The sequence below is a fragment of the Notolepis coatsorum genome (genome assembly GCF_963971535.1).
Source record: "Notolepis coatsorum genome assembly, chromosome: 3".
NCBI classification, from domain to species: Eukaryota; Metazoa; Chordata; class Actinopteri; order Aulopiformes; family Paralepididae; genus Notolepis; species Notolepis coatsorum.
The window spans coordinates 203,052,755-203,076,523 of NC_140167.1; the positions used below are offsets into that span (position 1 = coordinate 203,052,755).

The following is a 23,769-nucleotide window of genomic DNA, read 5'->3' on the forward strand; positions in this document are numbered from 1 at the left end:
GAGATCATTTGCTAAGGAGATGTCACTGTTCAGTTTGAGGGGGGTGCCTTTGTAGTCTGTCATTGTTCTGTTGCATAGTAGTGTATATAAGAAACAGTTTCTCTTTTACCATGCATATCTTGTCTTATCTATTTTAAACTTTTTCTATGCCTATTTTATTATTGTACTTTGCACAATCTATGCGGCACGGGCAGCCGCATTTCACTGTATGCCCTGGTATGTATGTGACAAATAAACCTCTTGATTATCTATACATTACAGTTTAAAGCATAAACGACCTGCGTCGTTCAGCGTGGCATGTACAGAGCCTGGGTTTTAGGGAAGGTGCTCCCTCTATCGGTCAAACGCTAGATTTATATTCACAATATATCAGGGGAGAGCGCGAACGCAGTCCCCCACTACCAGAAATTATGCAATCGAGATTTCTACATTTGAGAAATTCGCATAGGTCAGCACAGCCGGAGTGCAATGGCTGAGCCTCGCCATGGGTGAACCACCTTCATGATCATGGTATCTCCCTTGCCAGGTAAGTATGAGTTGTACACGTCGGGGAGAGGATAGTCCTTCTGGCACATATGAGTTTGGCTGATGGTGAAAACAAAGCTAGGCTATTGTTTTATTAACCCAGTCCTATAATAACCACCCTCCCCCCCCTATAACGAACTCTAGATCAAATTATTTTCGTATCTTCTTAAGACATAACATTACCAAACATTAGTAGTTGCTTTAACATGACATTTACCCATCATGCATTGCGGCATTAGAATAGACCCATGTGACTCTATAATTTTTAGTAAATCGCTAGTGCATTTAGGATAGCAGTGATATAATCTTTGATAATACACCCACTTTGATGGATTTACATTTATCTGATGCTTTTATCCAAAGCGATTTATTAGTTCTGTACGACAAGTCAGCAGGAAGGGTACAACTCTTACAGCTGAGTAACAATGTTCATCGAACAGTGCTGAAACTTGGGTGCTGCAGTGTTGAGTGAATAGTAGTAGAGACATAGTATACAGTAATAATAGTGCATGATAGTATAAGACAGTAAGAAGGTTATTGTTAAAAAAGTATACAATGCTGCACATAACCCTTTTACATATCTTTAGATACTATATCTATATCTGTACATATCCCTTATAAGAGTAGTAGTCTCTTACTAGTTATGCTGCTGGCCAGTATGCGACCATACTGTCTTTACACCTGTATCACTGTACATATTATACTACAACTCTGTACGTACATCTGATTAGCACTACACTCAGTAGTACTAATTTATATATTTTATACCCAGTTTAATCACCTGTACATTGCATATTGCTGTTGCACTTTACTGCTACATTTGCACTCTGGTTAGATGTCAAACCTCTTTTCGTTGTACTGTACTTGTGCTCCTAACACAACCCCCTCCAATGTACAGTGAATGACCAAGTATGGTTTTGTCAATATTCCAATGTACAGTTTTGTTGTACAGTTGTACAGTGTGTGTCCCCCACCCACCCCTCCTACCCAACCCCTCCCCCCACCCCACCAACCACCTCCAATGTACAGTCCCCCCCCCCACCCACCCCACCTACCCAACCTCCTCCAATGTACAGTTTCTACGTCAAATGTATATACTCCCTTTTCTAGACTCTTTTTTTGTATCACAGTACTGTATTTGTAAATCTGGTATGTCATAAATGTATAGATGTAGCAGTACTGTCTATCTGTATGTCGTGTATGTCAATTATGTTATGATGAATTGAAAATGGGGGGACCCTGATGTAAACAAGACGAAAGTCTTTCTCTGGTCTGCATCCCCTTAACAATTGTATGTATTGCGAGCTGTACTGTACTGTACCCATTCTGCAATCTGTAATACAGTTTTCAATCAACCAATCAATCAATCAATCTCTTGCCTTATCCGCTCCAGTTGCTGGGTTGTACAGTAGGTGGCGGTATGCGCCTTTCTGTGGTCGCGACCCGCCATTAACTCCAAGGAAGAAGAAGAAGAAGAAGAAGAAGCCGAGTCGCCACCTCACGAGAAGAAGAAGCAGCAGCAGCAGCAGCGACAGTTAGCTCAGCACCACCACACCGCCCCGACCCACAGAGACAACAGTAGGGCAACACACACTTGTTTATAATATTACTTGTTTGTCGCCGTGGCTCGGCATGTAGACGTAGCTAACTTATCAGGTGATGTCAGTGAGATATTATTGTTAGCCTTCATTCACGGCTAACGTTAGTAGTTTGCTCTCGCGTTTAGTTTAATAAGCCTTGCTAGTTGGCTCGCTAGCCGAGCTAACGTCACCGTTAGCTAACAACACGCTAACCAGTGAAGTGAGTTCACTGTGACCTCCTCCCCGGTGACATCATCTAATAAGCTTGTTATTCAAACACACCAGTGTTGTGTCGCAGCTTCTTCACCCAACAGATAGTTGATATAAGTTAGTTAGCGTGTATCATGAACCAACACAGGCAGATTAGAGTGTTAGCTGCTAGTGCTAGCCTGTACCGTGTCACTGCTGATGGCTCGGGGCTGCTAGAATGTTCCACAATGGTGTGACATGATGCTTACTTAGTCATCTGATAACTATGGGTGCTACTTGTTGTTGTGGCCACACTGGCGTGTGTGCCCTTAGTTGATAAAGTGAGCTACCACTGTGCGTGTTATCATGCCGACAGCGAACGTTTGCCAAATGATCAGCCAGCTAACTTAACTATTTGTACTGTTTATCCATCTTTCAAGGTCTCTCTTCTTCCATCACATAGAGAGGTTTGTTGAACCTCTCCATCATCATCAGGATGACCGACACAAAGCGCCTCGCCTTCTCCATCATCCAGTTTCTCCATGATCAGCTTCACTCTGGGAACCTGTCATCAGATGCCCAAGAAAGTCTAGAAGGTAATTTCCTCTTTACACCATAATATTAACAACAACCCAATGTGGCCAATCTGTCAGCCACTCGACAGGCACCATATGTCATAAATGTATCATAGATATCTGATGTAGCAGTACTGTATATTTGTATGTCGTGTATGTCATTATATGTTATGATGAATTGAAAATGGGGGACCCTGATGTAAACAAGACAAACGTCTTTCTCTGGTCTGCAACCCCTTAACAATTGTGTGTATTGAGCCGTACTGTATTGTACCCATTCTGCAATCTGTTAATAAAGTTTTCAATCAATCGTTGTATTACAAAATAATAATAATAATAATAATAATAATAATAATAATAATAATAATAATAAAAAGTAATCATTTGTCCTTTTAGTCTCCCCGGGCATTGTTGGTTTAAGTGAGGCATTTCCACCAAAGTGAACAAGGCATAAATAGAAGACCAGAGGGACAAATGTAGACATTTATTTGTCGTATTGATGAATTTCTGGTGCAGATTCTTTAGTAAAACACAAGATACTTGTGTCCTAATAAGGATAAGCACTCAATGAAGAAAGTCTAACCTACCTATATAAATAATTATACTATGGAAGTTCACACAAAACACTTTAAATGATCCAAACGGAAGTGTTGAGTATCATGAAGTGGGTTGAGGATAGATTTAAAAGGAGGAGCAGGGATGTTCTCATACAGTATCAGTGAATTGGATGTGATGGATTGGATGCCCGTCACGTTCCCATAGGTCCCGTGATCTGTGTTGTGCTTTCATTCAATATGGCGTGGAGTTCTCGGCCTCGGAAACCTGATATTAGATTAGATTCCAACGTATTGTCATCATGCAGCACAAGTACAGTACAACGAAAAGTTTGGCATCCAACCAGAGTACAAATGCAACAACAATATACAATGTACACTACAGGTGATTAAACTGGGTATATAATATAAATGAGTAATAGTGCTAATCAGATGTATGTACAACAGAGTTGTAGTATTAATATGTCCAGTGATGCAGGTATAAATACGGTATGGTAGTAGTAAGTCATACTGGCCAGCAGCGTAACTAGTAAGAGTAGGTAAGGTATATGTACAGATATATAATCTACAGATACAGTTATGTACAGACGGATGTGGATATATATTAGTATATACAGCATTATTGTACATGTTATCATACAGAGTTGTATGGGTTATATATAAGTCACAGTACTTGTCTTGAACCTGACCATCTTTACAGATAGTCGCCTTATTTATAGGATGGAGGAATTAATGGGATTTTAAACTATATTGCTACTGTGGCTAAAGTAACCTCTCCATACTTTAGATTGTTGTCTAGAATAAACATTTGTTTCATTTGTGACTGCAACTTTGCATTTCCCTGTTGGCAGGCGCTAGTGCTCTCTATGGTACTACTACGCTCTCAACGAACAGCTAGTTCAAATGTGTTGCAGTTTTAATTCAGACAGGACACCACATTTATACCAAATATATGTTGTATATACAGAGCGTTGTTTTTTAATGTCTATTATTGTATTATGGGTCGGGATTTCTTTATATTGTGAATGGTGATACAAAATGTTTGTATCTAAATTAATGGTAAAGTACATTATAAGTCATATTTCTCACAAAATATGGAATATTTGAGAATTTGTATTGAAAATTCCAGGCTCCCATCACCCCACCGTCTAATATGATGAGCAACAATTGGACTATCTAACATGTGATTTTCCATATCTAAGCCGGTATTGCTACACGTGGGGACATTATTTACATGCATGCTGCCTCCTCTAGAGTCTGAGTATCACAGTTCTCTAACGGAACGTAGACCAATCTCAGTCACTCTTATTGTCTGGGACCAAATTCGGTCACGCCCCATTTTGCGCGACATCCAGGCTTTTTTTGCCGTCAGCGTTTGGGAATTTCATGTCGACAGGTAGATGAAGTGAAATTATACTTATTTTAGAATATATATACATCAAATTTCATGAGTATTCATTAGGGGTGTAACGGTACACAAAATCCACGGTTCGGTACGTACCTCGGTTTTATCTATTTATTTAACTGTATTAAACAATATAAAACGAATTGGCCATAATATACTGAGCAAACTAATGCTTACTGCTGTAACCTACTAATAACACTTTAGTAAATCTGAAGATTATTATATTAGCAGATGCCTTGGAGGATAAGTCGTGGACAACTGTAGTGTGTGCTTGTTTATACATAGCCCCTTTCATGACTGTGATGCTTGAATACAGGGGCAGGGCTTGCATCACAGTCACGAAAGGGGCTAGTTTATACAGAGCTGGTGGTATGACTTGCTGGCTGAAATACGGACGAGAGGGAACTAGGTAGCGGGGCTATATTACTTTTAACATGTGCTTAAACCCAGTGTTCTCGACAACGGAGTATGGTCGCAGATCTGCTGCTATAAAAACACCTATGGCGTTTGTTATTGCTTTGGCCCGGTCTGAATTAATAGCGAGATGCTGCTTGAATGCCACGGGGAACTAGGTTTGCACTAGGATCTGTTTCTTCCGTGTACCAGTGATATTCACATTCTGGTGATGCCGTTTCAAATGCGTGATAAAGTTTGCAATAAAGTTGAACAATAACATGGCTCTGGCTTGTCAGTTAGTATTGACTCGCCATACTAAGGCTAATATGCTATGCTGAATTATCGCTCTCGTTCAGCGTGGCTGCGCGCTGCGTTGGATGAACAAACAACATCCGGTTAGTTGTGCACGTTATATTAGGGCCGGGGGGATTTAACATTTAAGTTCCGCAAAAAAAGGTTCCGTGCCGTTGCAATCGTTCGGTGCACAGCGCGTACTGTACCGGAGGACCGGGTCCCCCCAGGGCTGTGTTCTAAGCCCCCTGCTGTACTCACTCTACACACACGACTGTGTGGCCAAGTTCAGCTCCAACTCCATAGTGAAGTTCGCCGACGACACGGTGGTGGTGGGGCTGATCTCGGACAACGACGAGAAGGCCTACCGGGAGGAGGTTGAGGTACTGGAACGCTGGTGCCAGGACAACAGCCTGCTCCTGAACATTGGTAAAACCAAGGAGCTGATCGTGGATTATAGGAGAGGACAGCAGGAGACACACACACCACTGATGATTAACGGGGCTACCGTGGACAGGGTGAGCAGCTTTAAGTACCTGGGGGTCCACATCTCAGAGGATCTGACATGGTCAACACACATAGACACAGTAGTAAAGAAGGCGAAACAGCGCCTCTACCACCTGAGACAGTTAAGGAAGTTCAGAGTATCGGGGAAGATACTCCAGTCCTTCTACTCAGGAGCTGTAGAGAGCATCTTGACCGGAAACATCACTGCCTGGTATGGAAACAGCACGGCACAAGACAAGAAGGCCCTACAGAGAGTGGTGCGCTCAGCCGAGCGTACCACGGGTATTGCACTACCTCCCCTGCAGGTTCTATACAACAAGAGGTGCAAATCCAGAGCCTGCAGGATAATGAAAGACCCTCACCACCCCAATAACAGCCTGTTCCAGCTGCTGAGGTCAGGCAGACGCCTGCGAACCCCAGCTACTAGGACAGAGCGGCTTAGGCTCAGCTTCTTCCCCCAGGCCATCAGAGTCCTGAACAATGAACATTGAGTACCACTGTAACACTTTAGCATGAGCGGGCACACACTCAGGCCGCACGCACCCTCACTTATTGCCAAAAGGAAAGGCCACTTTAAATTAGTATTAGCAACAGTAACAGTGTATTGCACTACTATTACTACTACTGTTAACTGTCAACTGTTACCCGTCATTGCACAAATTTATTGTTACCTGCGCTACCTGTTATTGCACAATTTTATTGCACAAATTTTTTGTATATATTTTGGATTCTATTATGTTATATGTTGTACCAATTGCACATCGTTGCGGGCAAGACCACCCGCATTTCATTGCATATCCGTATGTCGTGACAAATAAAACTCTTGACTTGACACATTGAGGCGGTACAGTACGTATCCGCGTACCGTTACACCCCTAGTATTCATCTATATTTAGTCATCTAAAGACTATTAGATATGAACCTATGTACCAGTAAAAAGTGGGAATCTCTAGAATGGGTTTTGGGCGACAGTGTTTACGGAAGTGCGGGTCTCAAGTTGACGTTATACTATAACTTACACAACACTTTCTGTTGTCAGTAGATGGCAGCATTGGTTTAAAATTAAAAGGTGAAAATGTGAAAACTACAAAATGAATACAATTCCCAAGACCTTTAGCACAGGTCACAGGTCACTGGGACGCGTGTGGCTTTATGACAGGTCATGAGTGCAAGAATGTGACAATTTGACCATGTGACCGCGGCAACGCGGGAGAGCGGCAGTGCGGAAATAGGCTGTCTCTAAGACAAACTCTAACCTTAACCAGCTCCTTAACAGCGCCTAAACTTAACTGTTCTAACCTTAACCAACTCCGAAACAATGCCTAACCTTAACCTTAACCTTAACCATGCCTAACCTTAACCGGCGAAAGAATACACGTTAAAAAAAAAATCACGTTAAAAAAAGAAAAATCATGGGATTCGAACTCGTCAACAACGAACCGCAGGACCGCGGACCGCTGCTATGCCAGGTGAGCTGAAGCGCCGAATGAAAATCATGGCGGATTCCTGCGGCGGTTACCTAATTCCGCTCGCGCTCTGCCGCTCTGCTCTGCGGTTGCCGCGCCTGCCGCGGGGCATGGCGCAGCCAATCAGGGAAAACGCGGAAGCAAAAGCAGCACTACTGACCTGTCATTAAGGAATAGGCCACTGGGACGTGTCTATTCTTTGACGCGATCTGAACGGCGTTAAACTATTAATGGGACCCGAGTACAGTGATCGAGAATGGTCACCCAATTATCTTAACAAAAGTGCATCATTAGCATTATGTTTGTTGTCTAAACGGGAACATAATGGTACAATTTAAGATTTGAATGTTATCCGCATATAAAGGACAATTAAAACATTGTTAATTTGTAAGAAACCTCAATGAAAACGGCGCAGGGTAAGTTGTATTCGCTATTGTTATGAAAATGTGATAGAATCCTATAAAAATGTGGACGCATTTGGTCGCCGTGACGGTTATGTTTTATATCCAACTCATCATCACTGTGTTCTTTGTGATGTGGTTCATTAAGTTTTAAGGAGATGGCAGCGTTATCTTTTCATTTACAAAGCCCTACTGGGTAAACTCCCTGTATATGTGTGTAATCTAATCTCCTATCATCACCACCAGCTGTTCTAATGTTCTCTCTCCACTAGACGGCTGCTCTGCCAGCTACTTGTTAGAGCAGCGTTCTCCTGTTTTGTGCCCTGGTCATGGAATAACCTCAAGATCACACTACAGCTTATTAGTGGTTTTGTCTCACTGGGAGAGTTCAAAGCTCTGGTAAAAATAATTGTGTAACTGAAGAGCGCAATTGCTATTCATAAGCTGTATTATGTTAACATGCTCTATTTCAGGGGTCAGCAACCTTTTTGACATGGAGTGCCTATTTGAAATATAGTTGTAACTAGTGTGCCTCAACAATATTCCATGCATCGTTTTTTTTCTCTCATAATCAGGTTTTTTTAATGATAATTCTTACATTATTACATCATTATTGTTATTGTTATTATTAACAATATTATTATGATGGTTGTATCAACCCTAAATCTGAGTGGGGGGGGGGGGGGGGGGGGGGGGGTGCAATGCAGACAAACAGCTGCATACAGTGCGACCATTTCACTCACATTTGCCCATTCATTTTTGGACACAGCACACACCATAGCTCCACCTACAGGCCTAATGGAGAACTGTACAAAAATAAATAATAATAAGTTACCCAAACTTAAAAATATTGAGTTCAGTTACTGTGCTTAGTTTTCAATCCATAATAAGTTAACAGAAAAATAAGTACACAACCACATTATTTCAACCTAATAAAACTATGTTTATTGTCATTGTTTTAAGAACACAAGTTGATGTGCAATGTTCAATGAAATAATAGAAAAATAAATAATAAAATGTGTTGATTAAGCACTGGTCACAATGGTGACCGTAATAATGTTTTTGTTATAAGGCTCTGCAAATGTTACTGAATGATGTAGCAATGTATTTCCAGCTAAATTGAAATAATAAACAAATAAAGGGTTTCAATTAAATATGTGTACTATTGTCACATGACACAGCTCAGAAGCTCAGAACACCTCAGAACACAGCTACATCTAACGAGGCGTCCCAAGGTTTAAGTTTAACTGAGGCTAACGTTAACATGATGGCACACACAGTGCACACACAAAGCACACCCTCCTCCTCCTCCTCCAATCTCTCCACCAGAGCCAGAGAGAGCCAGAGAGAGAGAGAGAGAGAGAGAGAGAGAGAGAGGTTCAGCACCACATGCACAGTGGACAGCTCCCCTAGCCCTACACATACACATGCCGCGTAATAATAATAATAATATATGCGCGATTGTGCGTATGATCTATTATGCGTAGAGCCCTGCATATGCACGTTCAAGTTCAAGTTAACATGCAAACCGATGTATAGGAAAATAAACAGCAGCCTACCTGTCGCGTCAGTGTTTTGCCTGGCTGAGCTCCGGTTATTTGGGGGGTGTAATTAGTCACTTTAAGCTGGACACATGCTTCGGAGTGGTCGGTTGTCAATCGACTCCGGGAGGGGTTGAGCACATACTTCATGTGCGAAAAGATCTGCTCACAGAGGTATGTTGACCCGAAGACCATCAGCAAAGCCATTGCAACGTTCCGTTGACATGGTGGGGATATCTTTTATCCTTGCTTTTATTGTCTCTTTATTTGGCAAGCCTTCAAACAAAACATAATAGGTACAGATAAAAGCCTATATACGTCGCCATCCGTGAATGGCTTTCCACGTTTTGCAATGCAATGAGCAATGCGATAGCAATTGCTTCAGTTGCGTGTTTTTTAGCGCTTGTGAACACTTTGAGGGTGCTGGCTTGCTTCCCATACCTGGCGACGGCACGTTTAATGGATTCTGCCTTATCCGCCTGATCCTTGAAACTTGTTTTATGCTTAGTCTCGAAATGGCGTTTCACAGATGATGTTTGGCAAACTACTGTACATTTTCCAAACAGAAAGAACACATAGCACGGTCCTTCTGACGGTCCACAAACCCGTAATCGTCTGTCCACGAGGGCTGGAATGTGCGAATTTGCTTTGATTTCTTAGCGGGGGTTGATCATGACACTGCACAGAATGCAACCTCAGCACTGTGTGTTACCTGGCGCGACTGCTGCGGGAGGCCGGCGGGAGGCCGGCTACAGCGGAGCACATGGGAACAGCTGATTGCTGTCATAATATAGGGGTGTGCAGAACAGTCGACTTACAAAAAAGAACCTGTGGGAGGATTTCAACAAGAGATATGCGACAACAGTGCAAAACATTTCACAATAATATTTCAAAGCGAAGTAAAAAAAAAAAAATAATAATAATAATAATAATAATTTTTTTTTTTTTTTTTTTATGCTGCCCCCCCCCCGCGTGCCTATGGAAATGGTCCCGCGTGCCTAAGCAGGCACGCGTGCCTAGGGTTGCCGACCCCTGCTCTATTTGATCATTTTGTAACTTTGTAACGGTGTGCTATCTTGACCAGGTCTTCCTCAAAAAAGAGATTTTAACATTTGTAAACCATGATGCAGGATATATATATCGTCTGAAAAAGTTTATTCTTAATGTTTTAATGTTTGTTTGTTCTTTCGCCCATATCACCCAGCCCTAGAATGTAGCGCTGATGCTCATTATTACAATGCATTTGATAGTGATAGATCTCCTGTTTTCCAGTGGCTGTCCAGTGCTTGGAGACGGCCTTCGAAGTTTCAACTGATGACCCGAGCCTAGAGGTCACCCAAACGTTACCGGAGATCTTCTCATCTGCCACGACCAAGGTAGACGTAAAATCATTTGATACAATTTAAATGCGACCTTGTAAGTAAGCGCCTGAGAGAGTCCAGATGATACAGACATGTTCTGACGCATCAGAGTTTAGAATCAGGGAGATTCTCTTGTTACCGGCGGTAGGTGGACCTCGCTTTAGCCCATGCCAGTAGCTCTAGTATTTTTTTTTATTCCCCCCCCCCCCCCATCCCCCAATTGAGTCGTTATGCCAATTCCCTTCCTGGTCATTGTGCGCATTGCCCCACTGACCCGCTTCTTCCGTGACAGCGAGGAGTTTCACTGAGAGAGCATAACGCGTGTGGAGGGTCATGGCCCAGATCCCCTCCCTGCTGAACAGGCAGTAGGGGCCTACAAATTGTGTTCGTAGGGACGACTGACCAAACCGGAGGTACCTCTGACAGCGATCCCAGACTCTCTGCGGTGGTAGGCGAGTGCTTACTAGTCCTCTACGCCGCCCGGTGTTTCTAGTCTCTTAACGCCTGTTGTTGTTTCTGTTGGTTGTTTCCCACAGTATCCAGACGCCCCCCAGGTTAATGTCAACACGGACCCAGACTCTCCTACCGAGGAACAGATATCTGAGGCAGAGAGACTCAAAACCGATGGTAAGGATCACTGCTGTGTTGGTCTTGAATACACGGTGAAGAGGTGATTCAAAGATCCCAACATTAAATAACATCATTTTTCATATTAGGATATAACATCTTTATGATGTTGATGTGTTTTTAAGCGTGGCTAGGATACACTGTAGGGCAGGCAACGTGACAACAACATCTTGAGTGATGACGATGTCATGACATTTGCGATTGTGAGTGCGCCAGTAGGCTGGCGTTACAGAAGGTCAAAGGTCATCGTGCTCTATGCACCCCTTAGCAGATGGAAAACCATTGACACCCATTAGGCTTCGTGCAGATTTTGTGGCTATTTTATGATCCGTTTTGGATTTATCTTCTGTTTTTGATCTGCTTTTCAAACGGGTTGCTTTTGGATCTTGGAATCTGTTTTGCGTGTAGCACTTTGTAAAGCTACGTTTTAGAAAAGCGATATGTTTTTATGCCCTTTTTACATTTCTATTCCATTTAGGTGCGTCACAGCCATTCCAGTTTGACCAGGGCGCTGGCTGCGTGAATATTAAAGGCAACCTACTTGTGTCTAGCCACGCCCAACTTGCGTCTAGACGCGGTGCCGCGGCAGCATTATGCAGCAGTAATTCCCCCTCTTATAACATCGACAACTAGCTCAACTGGTACGCCGCCTTGCTGTGGATCCTGCGGTGCGTTGGTGACAAGTTCGATTCCCTTAAATTTTTTTCTTTTTCTTTTTTAACGTGCATTCTTTCGCCGGTTAAGTTTAGGCATGTTACGTTTAGGCATTGTTTCGGAGTTGGTTACGGTTAGAAGGGTTAAGTTTAGGCGCTGTTTCGGAGTTGGTTAGAGTTTGTCTCAGAGAATGGCAATAGAATGCAGCCTATTTCCGCGCTGCAGCGCTTTCGCGCTGCCGCGGTCACATGGGCGTAGTGGCCAATCAGAGAAACGCTAAACACAAGTAGGTTGCCTAAAATATTCACACGCCCTGGCTTTGGTGCCACACAAATGGAACGGGACCTTAATTAATGTTAATAAGGTCATGTGGTTCGGTAAAAAGGGTTCTGTGCCCATTTCACCTCCCCATATAAAAACCCTCAACGGAATGATCCTAGAGCAGATCTCTGAATATAAATACCTGGGTATATGGCTGGACAACACACATTTTTCCCCATCATATTATCAAGTTGCTAGCCAAGGTCAAATCAAAAATTGTTTTTCTGTACAGAATGTGCACTTCTTTCACTTTTCCTGCTAGACTCACTCTGGTTCAAATGACAATTCTTCCCATGCTAGTCTATGGTGACACCATCTACTCTGCAGAAGCTTGATGTTCTCTATGTATCACTCTTCTCTATCACCCCTTTCAGAACTCTCCACTGCACTTTATATTCCTCTATAAACTGGCCATCCTTACACACACATCGTGAAATACACTGGTTTATGTTGATCTATAAAACTCTTCTTGATCCGTCACCCCCCCCTACCTGTGTAGTTTGTTGAAATTGGCACCTGTTATCTACAACACCCGTTCTACAAATCTCATCCTGCTGAAAATCCCCAAAACACACGCTGTAATTGGGTCAATCGTCATTCAGTCTGCCGTGCCCACAGTCTGGAAAAATTTACAAAAAAAGTCTAAAATTGTACAATTTCGTCTTCAAATCAGCTTTCAAGGATACTATCGTGGAGATTTATACTGACTTGCAACTGCTCCTAAACTAGCACCTGGATCTGCCTGCCTGGCTGTTTTGTTGAGCTCTTACCATGTTTTAATCTTGTTCTGTTTAACTCTGTATATCTTTTACCCCCTGCCCCCTATCCCTCAACAGACTGTGCCTTTTGCCAGGTCGCCATTGTAAATAAGAATTTGTTCTTAATGATTTACCTGGTTAACAGGTATAATGTTAAATTAAATGTAGGTTAAACAGGTTAAATGTATTACTAGGGATGCACCGATATGAAAATTCTGGACCGATACCGATTGTTCAAATAACACAATCGGCCGATATTTTGTTATTTATGGTCCTATTTGTGCCCTGGCCAAAGAAAATAAGAATTCTGCCCTTCATTATACTTTTCAATGAGCACCAATTTAATCAAACAAATGTATAGAAAAGCTTTTATTGTAACATGCTTTAATATAACGAAAAATTACTTTTTTGTCAAAAGAAAATATATTATTGTTTAAGAAAATGTTCTAGCCCTATGCTTGACTAATATTTTAGGCATGGCACAACAAATAAAACAAATAAATAAATTATAAAATAAATAGGCTACATGTCTCTATTTTTGTGTTACAAATTGTGCATAGGCCTCTTTAATTGTTCTTAAAAAAAAAAGGAAACATCAAGAAACATGTTTATGGTATTCCATAACATGAATATTCTGTAACAGGAGATTCAACATAACAGGCTTAGTGCTGAACATTCTATTCGGTAACAAACTCAATACCTTGCCTTGCTTACAGTAGGTAACGGGTGTGGCGAGTGCAAGGAGCGCAGTATAGCCAATCTCAAACGGGCGATTAGAGTGTCTTTCGCTCACGTACAGTATCCTACTTATCGGCATATTGGTGGCTCGTAGCAGTGGTTTAGTGCCGGAGCGCAGTATTTCAATATGACGTCATCAACACTAAACTGGCAGCCTGGCAGGAATCAGAATTCAATTGAAGTGACAGTACAGATTAACTCTTTGGTGGCATTTTTTTTTTTGCTTTTTTTTTATTTTTTTTATCCTTTGATCTTCTTCCTTTGATCCCCGTTCTAAACGGTCAGCCGGAACACTCTAGGTGTCCCTGGTTGGCAGTATCGCCTACCTTTTGAACTCTGATAGTCTAGTTCAGACAGTGTCTGTCCTGATCCCTTTCTGTCCTGACTCGCTCTGAGGGGGAGGAGCTCTTGCAGAGCAATCGCTAGGAGATCTTCTCGCCTCAAAACCTATAGTTTCCCGTATACAAGTAATTACATATAAACGAGTAATCGCGATCACCGATGGGATCATTGGAATTATTCTTTTTGTAGTACCTTCTGGCTAAGATGAGGTATATTCTTCTATGTCTATTTTACCGAACCTGAAACATGTTTCTGTAACGATCACAGTGTCATATTTTACCGGACCTAAACCAAGCTTTTTGTAACGATCGCATTTTCGGGGTAAGACTACCCTCTTTTTTACATGTTGGACTAGAAATAGTGTGTCAAATGAGCCGTACTATTGTCTCCATAGCTATAATATAGAATATACAATTGCTCCGCAAAGACCGTGAAAATGGTCAAGAAAAGCTGGCGCCAGCTAGTGCAGATGGGGGGGAAAACTGGTGGCGCTCAAAGAGTTAATAACTTCCATAACTTTGCAATAAAGTAAAAATATTAGGCGTGTTCGAGATTGGCGAGGCGGACGCAGATCTGCGCAGGTTTTACTACGGCCTCGCCAAGCGCGTTGTATGACTGTTAGAATGTTGTCCGAATTGCTCTGGAAATCTGACTAGGCGAGCCGTGGAAATCTCACGGGAGCGAGCCACGCACAGCCTTCAGAGCGAGGCGCCACAGTACCTCTCCAGCGACTGCTCGACGCAAATGCATGATGGGAAACGACTTGCTATCTCTGCGCAAAGCGCCCATTGGCTCAGAAAAGTTGTCAGTCACCAGCCACGAGGAAGTTATGAGACGTTTGATTGATTGATTGAAAACTTTATTAACCGATTGCAGAATGGGTACAATACAGTACGGGTCCAGTCTATCCCCTCTATCAGATAGATTTATTATTATTATTATTGGATACAGGAGTTTGGGTACCAAGAGCTTCTTCAAGTCGATTCTACAGACTGACTGTTTCTATCATCGGAATTAAATAATTATAATGATAATAAATACGACAATTACGTTTAGCATTTATAGTCATGACTCAATGAGCAATCTGAGCATTACCGCTCTATGTACAGTACTTCTCTAAGCCGTCTGGCTCACAGTTAACCGACTAGAATAGATTAACGAACTCCATATACATCTATAGTTCATTAACGATGCAGCAGCTGATACTGTATACACACACACTGCTGAATAATTCTGTTTTGCCTCAATATATACTGTAACTGAGGGGTACAATTCCCTGACTGTATTGATAAGTATGGTATCATTAAACCACTACCGCTTTATGTACTTTAATTACTGGCCATACAGTACATGATATATAAATATGATGAACACTTCCCACAATGAATCGGTTCCACACAAAGTTATAATTAAGTATTTATTGCAGCAAAAGGTACATAATATACTTCTCTATATTACTTTGGATGCGCTTATAAGGCAAAGGAATGTGCGTAGGCAAATCAATAATGAATGTCCATTCTCTGGTTACGCAGGAGGTAATTATACAACCTGAATCTTAGGGAATTATATCTATGGTACACTAGTGATATATAGCGGGAGATACTGGAAGGGTCCCCCCGGTTGTAAGCCAGCAGGGGTAGAGGATCTGTCGGTAGTAGAGCCTGGGTCAACGATGATAAGGAGACTCCGAGTACGGGAGACGGTGCAATAAGATCTTGATCCACAGACGAATACAGCTGTTCTCCGTAGCCTGTAGATCCACAGGGAAGAAAGCTAGCCTGCCTCAGGCTCTCTGAGGCGCAGACTCGACGTGGCTCCTCACAGGGTAAATCCCACACACGTGTAGGCGTTGGCGATTCTCCGCTCCATTAATCACAGGACCAAAAGCAAATATAATCCAGCCGCAAAGGGCTATGTAGTCGTCGGGTAGATTAATCCAGTGTACATGTCCACACGGTTCTCGTCTAGGGCTCCTCGGGTGAAAGCGCCATGAAGCAGCCCAGCCTGGATAAGCACTCTAGCTGATACGAGGAAGCGTTGGTGATGCTGGTCACTGTAGAACTTTAGCCGCACGATATACTATACACAAATAGACTATTACTGACTTAATAGAAATATGTCGCACTCGACGGTATAGCGCCAAACTCTGACAATTCAGTTATTAATTCGCACGCGGTCTCAATGCTCTCTTTGGGGCCAAACAGGCCATACTTCACCGCACGGAGTATCGTGGGTGAGGCTTCAACTTTAGTTCCTAAGTTTCTCTAAGACTAAGGCTATGGTTAGACTAGTGTATTCCTGGCGTTTTTTTATACGTTTTTGACGACGTATGATGTCCTATCTACACAGAAACGCGTTTTTTGGTGTTTTTTTGTGGATACGGCTGAAACGCAAAATTGTGTTTGCGTTTGGAGATACGCAAAAAAACGAGTCGACAAACAGCGTGTAGTCAGCACGCTAGCCGTTGTTGCGAAAACGCCCATGCGCAGTAGATACCATCTGCGTGCCCTTCCGGTGACAGCAGAGTGTGTGTGTGTGTGTGTGTGTTTGGGACAGAGCTCCGTGTCCCAAATAGCTTCAGCTACCATGTGTTGTAACCCAATCATTCCAACCCCCTCCAATGTACAGTCATTTACCTAGTATGGTTTTGTCAATAGTTCAATGTACAATTGTGTTTGTTTGTACAGTGTCTCCCCCCCCCCCCCCTCAATGTACAGTGTTACTTGTTTATACAGTATGCCCCCCGCCCCCCCCCCCCCCCCCCAACCACCTCCAATGTAAATTACCCAGTATGGTTGTCAATATCCCAATGTACCCAACCCCCCCCACCCAACCTCCAATGTACAGTTTCTACGTCAAATGTATATACTCCCTTTTCTTGACTCCTTCTGTATCACAAACAGTACTGTATTTGCAAATCTGGTATGTCATAAATGTATAGATGTAGCAGTACTGACTATCTGTATGTCATGTATGTCATATATGTCTATATGAATTGAAAATGGGGGACCCTGATGGAAACAAGACAAACGTCTTTCTCAGGTCTGCATCCCCTTAACAATTGTATGTATTGAGCCGTACTGTATTGTACCCATTCTGCAATCTGTTAAATAAAGTTTTCATTCATTCATTCATTCATTGTCAAGTTATTGTTATAAGGACCCCAGTCCAAGCTACAACAGTCTGCATTCCCTTAACAATTGTTTGTATTGAGCCGTATTGTATTGTACCCATATGCAATATGTTAAATAAAGTTTACATCCATTCATTCTGCTAGCATTACCGATGGCATGAGCAGCTGGCTAACGTGAGCTATCAGGATTCAGACCCTGTTAGCTCAGAGTTCCTCTTTCAACTTAACAAGCATTAAACAAAATGGCCCAGTCATCTATTCACCTTTGTTTAATACACACAGCGTTGTCTCTAATGTTATCTAACTACTGATAGCTCGCGATATCATCAGTTTTGATGCTGGCTAAGTAGCGTGAGCTAACGTTAGCTTCTAGCCACAATGCTATATGTTATAATGGCATACTCCATTGACGTTAGCATGCAGCTAACAATGCTACAATGATACCGATCGTTTTTTAGCCTAAACTATCCGCTCTTGGTGGTCACTTGTGTTGATGTTAGTTTTGTTTCATCAACAAATGACAGGCAGAACACACAGTGAATGTATCCGTTTTGTTTATTGCACTTTTATTAGGCTTTGCTGAAAAAAGAATTGCTGCATTGAGCAAGATGGTGGCGCGGCATAGGCGCCTGCCTTGTTGACATTTTCTTTGCTGGAGCTTCCAGGAAGTGTATTGGCACATTCGTTCTGATTGGTTGAAATTGCCTTCATGTTTGCCACCTACTGCCACCTACTGCTTTGGCAGTGTACTTCATCAGTGTGCTCTGGTGACAAAAACGAAAAAAAAACGAAAGTGTGACTCGAGGCGCATGACGTCGCGGCGATACGCGGCGATGCGTATAAGAAAACAATACGAAGATGATACGAAAGGTGTAACCTCAGCCTAAGTTCTGACTAAGTGCTTCTGTATTCACCTGCGCCATATTTATATGCACGGCGAACAATCTAGTGCCAACCTCATTTCTGTCTCGTATTCTTGGGCAAGGCCGGGCATGTACAGACATGTCTTGACGGTGGCTTTGAACCTGACTCTGGAGGCATGGCCTTGGCGCCTGTCCAATAGGAGAATGAAATATTATGGTCTGTACTAGGCTAAAGGGATATTCCGTGTATATGTACAAGGAATATACAAGGGATATCATACGATATACAAATACTATGCAATATATATCAATCAATAAATATATATATTCGGTTTAATCTGATCCTTTGTAACATATACTATATATAATTCTGTTTTGCCTCAATATACAGTATATATAATATATTGATGCAAAACAGAATTATTCAGCGCTGTGTGTGTGTGCGCTGCGGTGGGCAGGAGTGTGCAACAAAATGGTATATAAATATGGTATATATTAATACAATCTAGTGTGCTGTGTGATGACGATACATTTGAATCTAATCTAATTGTGCACGCGGCCCTCGCATTATAATGAACTGGACAGGTGTGTGTGTGTGTAGAGCTGCCGCGGTATTGATATTTTCCTTACCGCACGAATTTGCGCAATATTTCCTACCGCCGCGGTAATTACCGCACAGTGCGCACAAAAAAAAATAAAAATTTGAATGCATTTTTTTTTTTTTAGTAGTCTACTCTTATAGCCTGCCTCTAGTCTAATGGCGCTTTTCCACTGCATATTACCTACTCGACTCGACCCGCTTTAGGCACCTGGTACTTCGTTCCTTTTCCACTGCAGCCAGGTACTACTCCGTTTGGGGAATGGGGATGCAGGCGGGGCCGCCGCCGCTCGCTTGTGTACACTGAAAGCTCCGTGGGCATAGATGTCCGAGGGCTTGCAGCAAGCCAGAGTTTAACACAGTTTCAATCAATCAATCAATAACAACATTAACCAGACTCTCGTTGCGTCTATTCTGCCAAAGCTAACGTTACCTCTCATTGTGTATTCTACCAAGCAAACCCGGGTTTAACGTTACCTCTCGTGTATATCGGATAACAACAACAAACTTAACACATCAGCGATCTTGTTGTGACACTAAACTCTCCGCTCGGTGGTAAATTGGGTTGATGTCGGTTTTGTTTCATCAATAAATAAGGCAGAATACACAGTGAATCCATTCTTTTTTGTTTATTGCACTTGGTTCTGTCGCAAACAAATCCTGAATGAAATGCATCCTTAGCGAGGCAGTAAAGATGGCGGCGTTCTGTTTTCGTTCAGAGGCGTCGAGTAGGGGGTATCTGCAGAGCCGCAGAGCCAGGCTGGACCAATAGGGTCGCTTGGAACCGAGTAGGGTATATCTGCAGAGCCGCAAGCCAACTTTATTATTATGATAAAAAACAGCGGTGACGCGGTATTCAGCCTAACTCTGCGGTGAGCGTGATGCAACAGCGATACCGCGGTAATGCGGTTATCGCGGCAGCTCTATGTGTGTGTGTGCGAACGTGAACGCGATATCTGCCGTGCGACACTAGGCGAGCAGGCTGTCGTCAAATCTGAAGTGTCCGACGTTCTGACTCCTCCCCCGGCTGCACTCGGCTGCTCTCGTCTACTTTCGAGGCGAGCCGAAATCAATCTCGAACACACCTATTGTCACTAATTCATTCGTGGAGAGGTTCTTCTCCCTCATGACCGGTGCGTGGACGGACCAGAGAAATGGATGCAGCATGGAGCTTGTGAAGAGTGAAATTCTATAATTTTATTCTTTTATAAATATGCTCTTGGTCAGAAATTAAGGCTCTACTTGAAGCTGCACGGTCCAGTAATAAGATAGATTCCTCGAGCGCAACAGCCTGTATGTGCACTATGGCCCTGTACGTGCACAACAGCCTGTACGTGCACTATGGCGCTCTCCGTGGTGCTGAAACCTTCAGAGTAGGGCTGCACGATTCATCGATTTTTAATCGAAATCGCGATTTGGAATGATGCAATTATCAAATCGCCAGGCCTGCAATTATTATTATTATTATAATTTTTTAACATTATTTAACCAGGAAGTCCCATTGAGATACAAGATCGGTTTGGGAGAGGGAGGTAAGGGGTTTTAGATTGTGTGTTGTGAAGTTTAGACTTCAGAGAGGGAGAGTAAAGTACAGAAAAAAAGGTATCGTTGGGTACCGGTATCGATTCCCAGGTGAAAAGAAACATTTTCAGACTCGGTGTCCTGAAAAGACCCACCGCGTAGGCCAGATGCAAGCCGCATTTTACAATAAACCTCTGTGGGGCTGCTTATTTTTATTTGTTTGTATTATAATCACAAATTTAATCGCTATCGCAATATCTGTGAGAAAATTCGCAATTAGATTATTTCCCAAAATCGTGCAGCCCTACTTCAGAGGCGCATTTCTAGTGTTCAGACTATGCTAGGTCTTCAAGAATTGAGAAATAGGCACAGCATATTGCCACGTGAACGTCTTTTAAGTGCATACAGCATTTTAGAGTGGAATTTCAGAATAATAGTGCATCACTTCTCAATCAAACAGCACAGATATATAGCCTATATATTTAACATTTAACAGCAACAAAGAAAAAAAAAGTTGTAGAATACACGTGTATTCAAGAACTGGGAAATGAATAGAACACGTCGTAAAAGGAACGTTAAAGTGCAGAGATTTTAGAGCGGCGTCGCACGTCGTTTTAACCTACTTCTTAATAAAAAGCGTCATGTTTTTCTTTATAAAGAGAAGCATCTCTGCTTTGTCGCAGCTCGTCTGTTTCTCTTCTCATCTATAACATGAGACGCAGCACTGACCAGACGCTCGCTGTCCGCGCTGGTGCATGGGGCAGATGGGTATCTGCGTGCCGTCTGTGCCAGTACAGGGGAACGGCCGTGATTATTGCTCCCAGTATCCAAGTGCACTCTCATTTCTGGGAATGGAGACCTCTGCAAGATTTCCATCCAGTTGCTGCGATGCGCTGGAGCTTGGCCTTTCTGGTCCACTCTCCTCCCAAATCTCATCAAAGGATGTCGTGCAGACAGAGTGGACCGTGCCTCGTCCGTCCGTGCCCTTCTCTGCTGTGGGCGACCAGCAGCCTCTGCACTATGAGCTTCATCACCAGTCTTGCCCATCTCCAGTTTATATATATTACGATCCTTATATCTAGGATCCAGTGCGGTTGCAATACTGTAGATGGGGTCAGACTCGATTTGATCGAAGCGTTTATTTATAGCCTCTGGCAGTGTGGTCTCTGTAGTTCTGACCCCACGGTCTGTGTCGACGTCCTCCTAAGAAGGCGCCTCAGGGTCCCCACCGAGGGAATCACGTCGGCAGCTGGTGCCTCAGATTGTAGTCGATTGTTCAAACGGAGAGAGAGGGGTGAGGACGTTTTCAACTAATCCCCACTGGTGCGCATTGAGAGTTGCGGGGAGGTCATAATCTGCGGAATATGCAGCGAGTGTGCGCTTCTGTAAGGCTTTCCAGCTTATAAAAAGTACTGTTCCAGCGTGTGGACCAGATGGACGCAACACAAATTGACGGATAATTATCGGCCACTGCCATCTGTAAATTCGATCTTCTCGGCCTATAAGCCGATTGCAGTCAACAAGGTAAATATCGGCTGATACCGATACCGATACTCGACCGATATATCGGTGCACCCCTATGTATTACATCTGTGTTTACTCTGCGATGACATGTCAAAATGGCTGCTCTCAAAATGGCCTATTGAGCCAATATTTCAGTTTTAGCCCAGTAATCAAACCCACCGGTCAGCCCTTAACCAATAAGGTTTCTCTCAACTCCAGGCAATGACCAAATGAAAGTGGAGAACTTTTCAGCAGCTGTCGAATTCTACTCCAAGGCAATCGTCATAAACCCTCAGAATGCCGTCTACTACTGTAACAGGTACACACACACACACACACACACACACACACACACACACACACACCACACATCCTGCACTCTCTCACACACAAATGCACTACAGGTCACTTTAGGAAAAAGCAAAGGTCACTTTAAAAAAACACAAATGTATGTTTTTGTATAGTTAGTATAGTATAGTTACATATAGCATAAATGTATATCGTATAGCATATTGTATAGTATCATGTTGCATGTTTCGTACGGTAGATTATGACTATAGCTATTACAATTTAACAACGTGTATATATAGTTAATCAGAAGCTGTTGATCTTCTGAGCTTCGGTGTGTGTTTTTGTTTTCGTAGGGCTGCAGCCTACAGCAAAATAGGCAACTACGCTGGAGCCGTGCAGGACTGTGAACTCGCCATTGGGATCGACCCAAACTACAGCAAAGCATATGGAAGAATGGGGTAGGAAAATACTAGGCCTGGCTGTCCCCGACTTAACGATTTGTATAGTCGACTTTGATTGGCCAAAATGTGCAGATAGTCGACTGGTAGTCGATTTTTTAAATAATTATATATATATATATATATTTTTTGTATCATTCCATTTGGGCTGTGGGGGGTGCTTAATGTCTGAAGGAGTCGACTGAAGGCTTCTTGTCCTCTGCAAAAGCATGCAATTGGTCCACTGATGGATACATCTTGATATTTGTCTAGTCTAGTGTGTTCATTAGACGGGTGAAATCCTCTTTCAGTGCCTCTTGTGCCTGTTTTCGTAGTTAGTCAGCCTTGCTGGTATGTGCGCCATTAGCGTTAGCCACGCTTCTAGACCTCTTTGCTTTTGGAAAGAATGATAAAAAAAAAGTTTGCATTAGACTAAGAGGTTGGCAGTCGACTACGGCTCTTTTCGATCGATCGTTGACTATTCGACTAGTCGAGGTCAGCCCTAGAAACTACACATATTGTCTTCAAAGGATCTAATGTGTGGTTGATGTTTTTTATAAGGAGTGGACATTGGGGCTGGGGATGCTTCAAAAGGCAGGGAGAAGATTGAACAAATTGAAGTTGACAATGAGCATAGCTGCCCAGAAAGTGTGTATCGTTGCAGCCTTGGATATTGTTAGTCTCTCCCAACTGTGCAGTAAACCTCAAAAGTCTTTGGACAGTCTATTTTAGATTTTGTATACAAAAAACAAGACAAACACAATACAGTAATAATAACAAGACCTCACAGTACCACACTAATAATAACAATAATGAAAAAATATATATATATATATATATATATATATATATATATATATATATATATATATATAATGATAAATACAGAACATAAAAAAATCTACTTTTTCAACGATTACAGACACCACAAAAGACATTTCCTTTCCCACCCCCCACCCCAGGACCAACACCCCGACCCCACTCCGACAGTCTAATATTTATACTTTGACTCTGCTCTTGTTGCTTTGGAGTTGGAATTACACTATGTTACAATGTGAAGCAAAACTGAACCAATGGGAAATAAATGCACTAAAACGAACAATTTCACATTGTGATTCAGACCATTTCTGAATAACTGGTGGCGGTCTTAAGTACTTTGCTTCAACACATCGCCGGGTTACTTTTGAATTGT

At 42.6% G+C, this 23,769-nt stretch overlaps 1 protein-coding gene across 1 annotated transcript in view; it reads left to right on the forward strand.

Moving 5' to 3' along the window:
• Window positions 1–1,982: 1,982 nt before the first annotated feature.
• The window catches only part of sgta (small glutamine rich tetratricopeptide repeat co-chaperone alpha), a 49,188-nt gene continuing 27,401 nt past the window's right edge, over window positions 1,983–23,769 (forward strand). Inside the window, exons 1-6 of the mRNA XM_084309799.1 lie at window positions 1,983–2,103; window positions 2,735–2,890; window positions 10,703–10,806; window positions 11,328–11,418; window positions 22,069–22,168; window positions 22,494–22,598. Coding sequence (XP_084165925.1) covers window positions 2,791–2,890; window positions 10,703–10,806; window positions 11,328–11,418; window positions 22,069–22,168; window positions 22,494–22,598 — 500 coding nt within the window. The 5' untranslated portion in view covers window positions 1,983–2,103; window positions 2,735–2,790. The remainder of the gene's footprint in view (window positions 2,104–2,734; window positions 2,891–10,702; window positions 10,807–11,327; window positions 11,419–22,068; window positions 22,169–22,493; window positions 22,599–23,769) is intronic.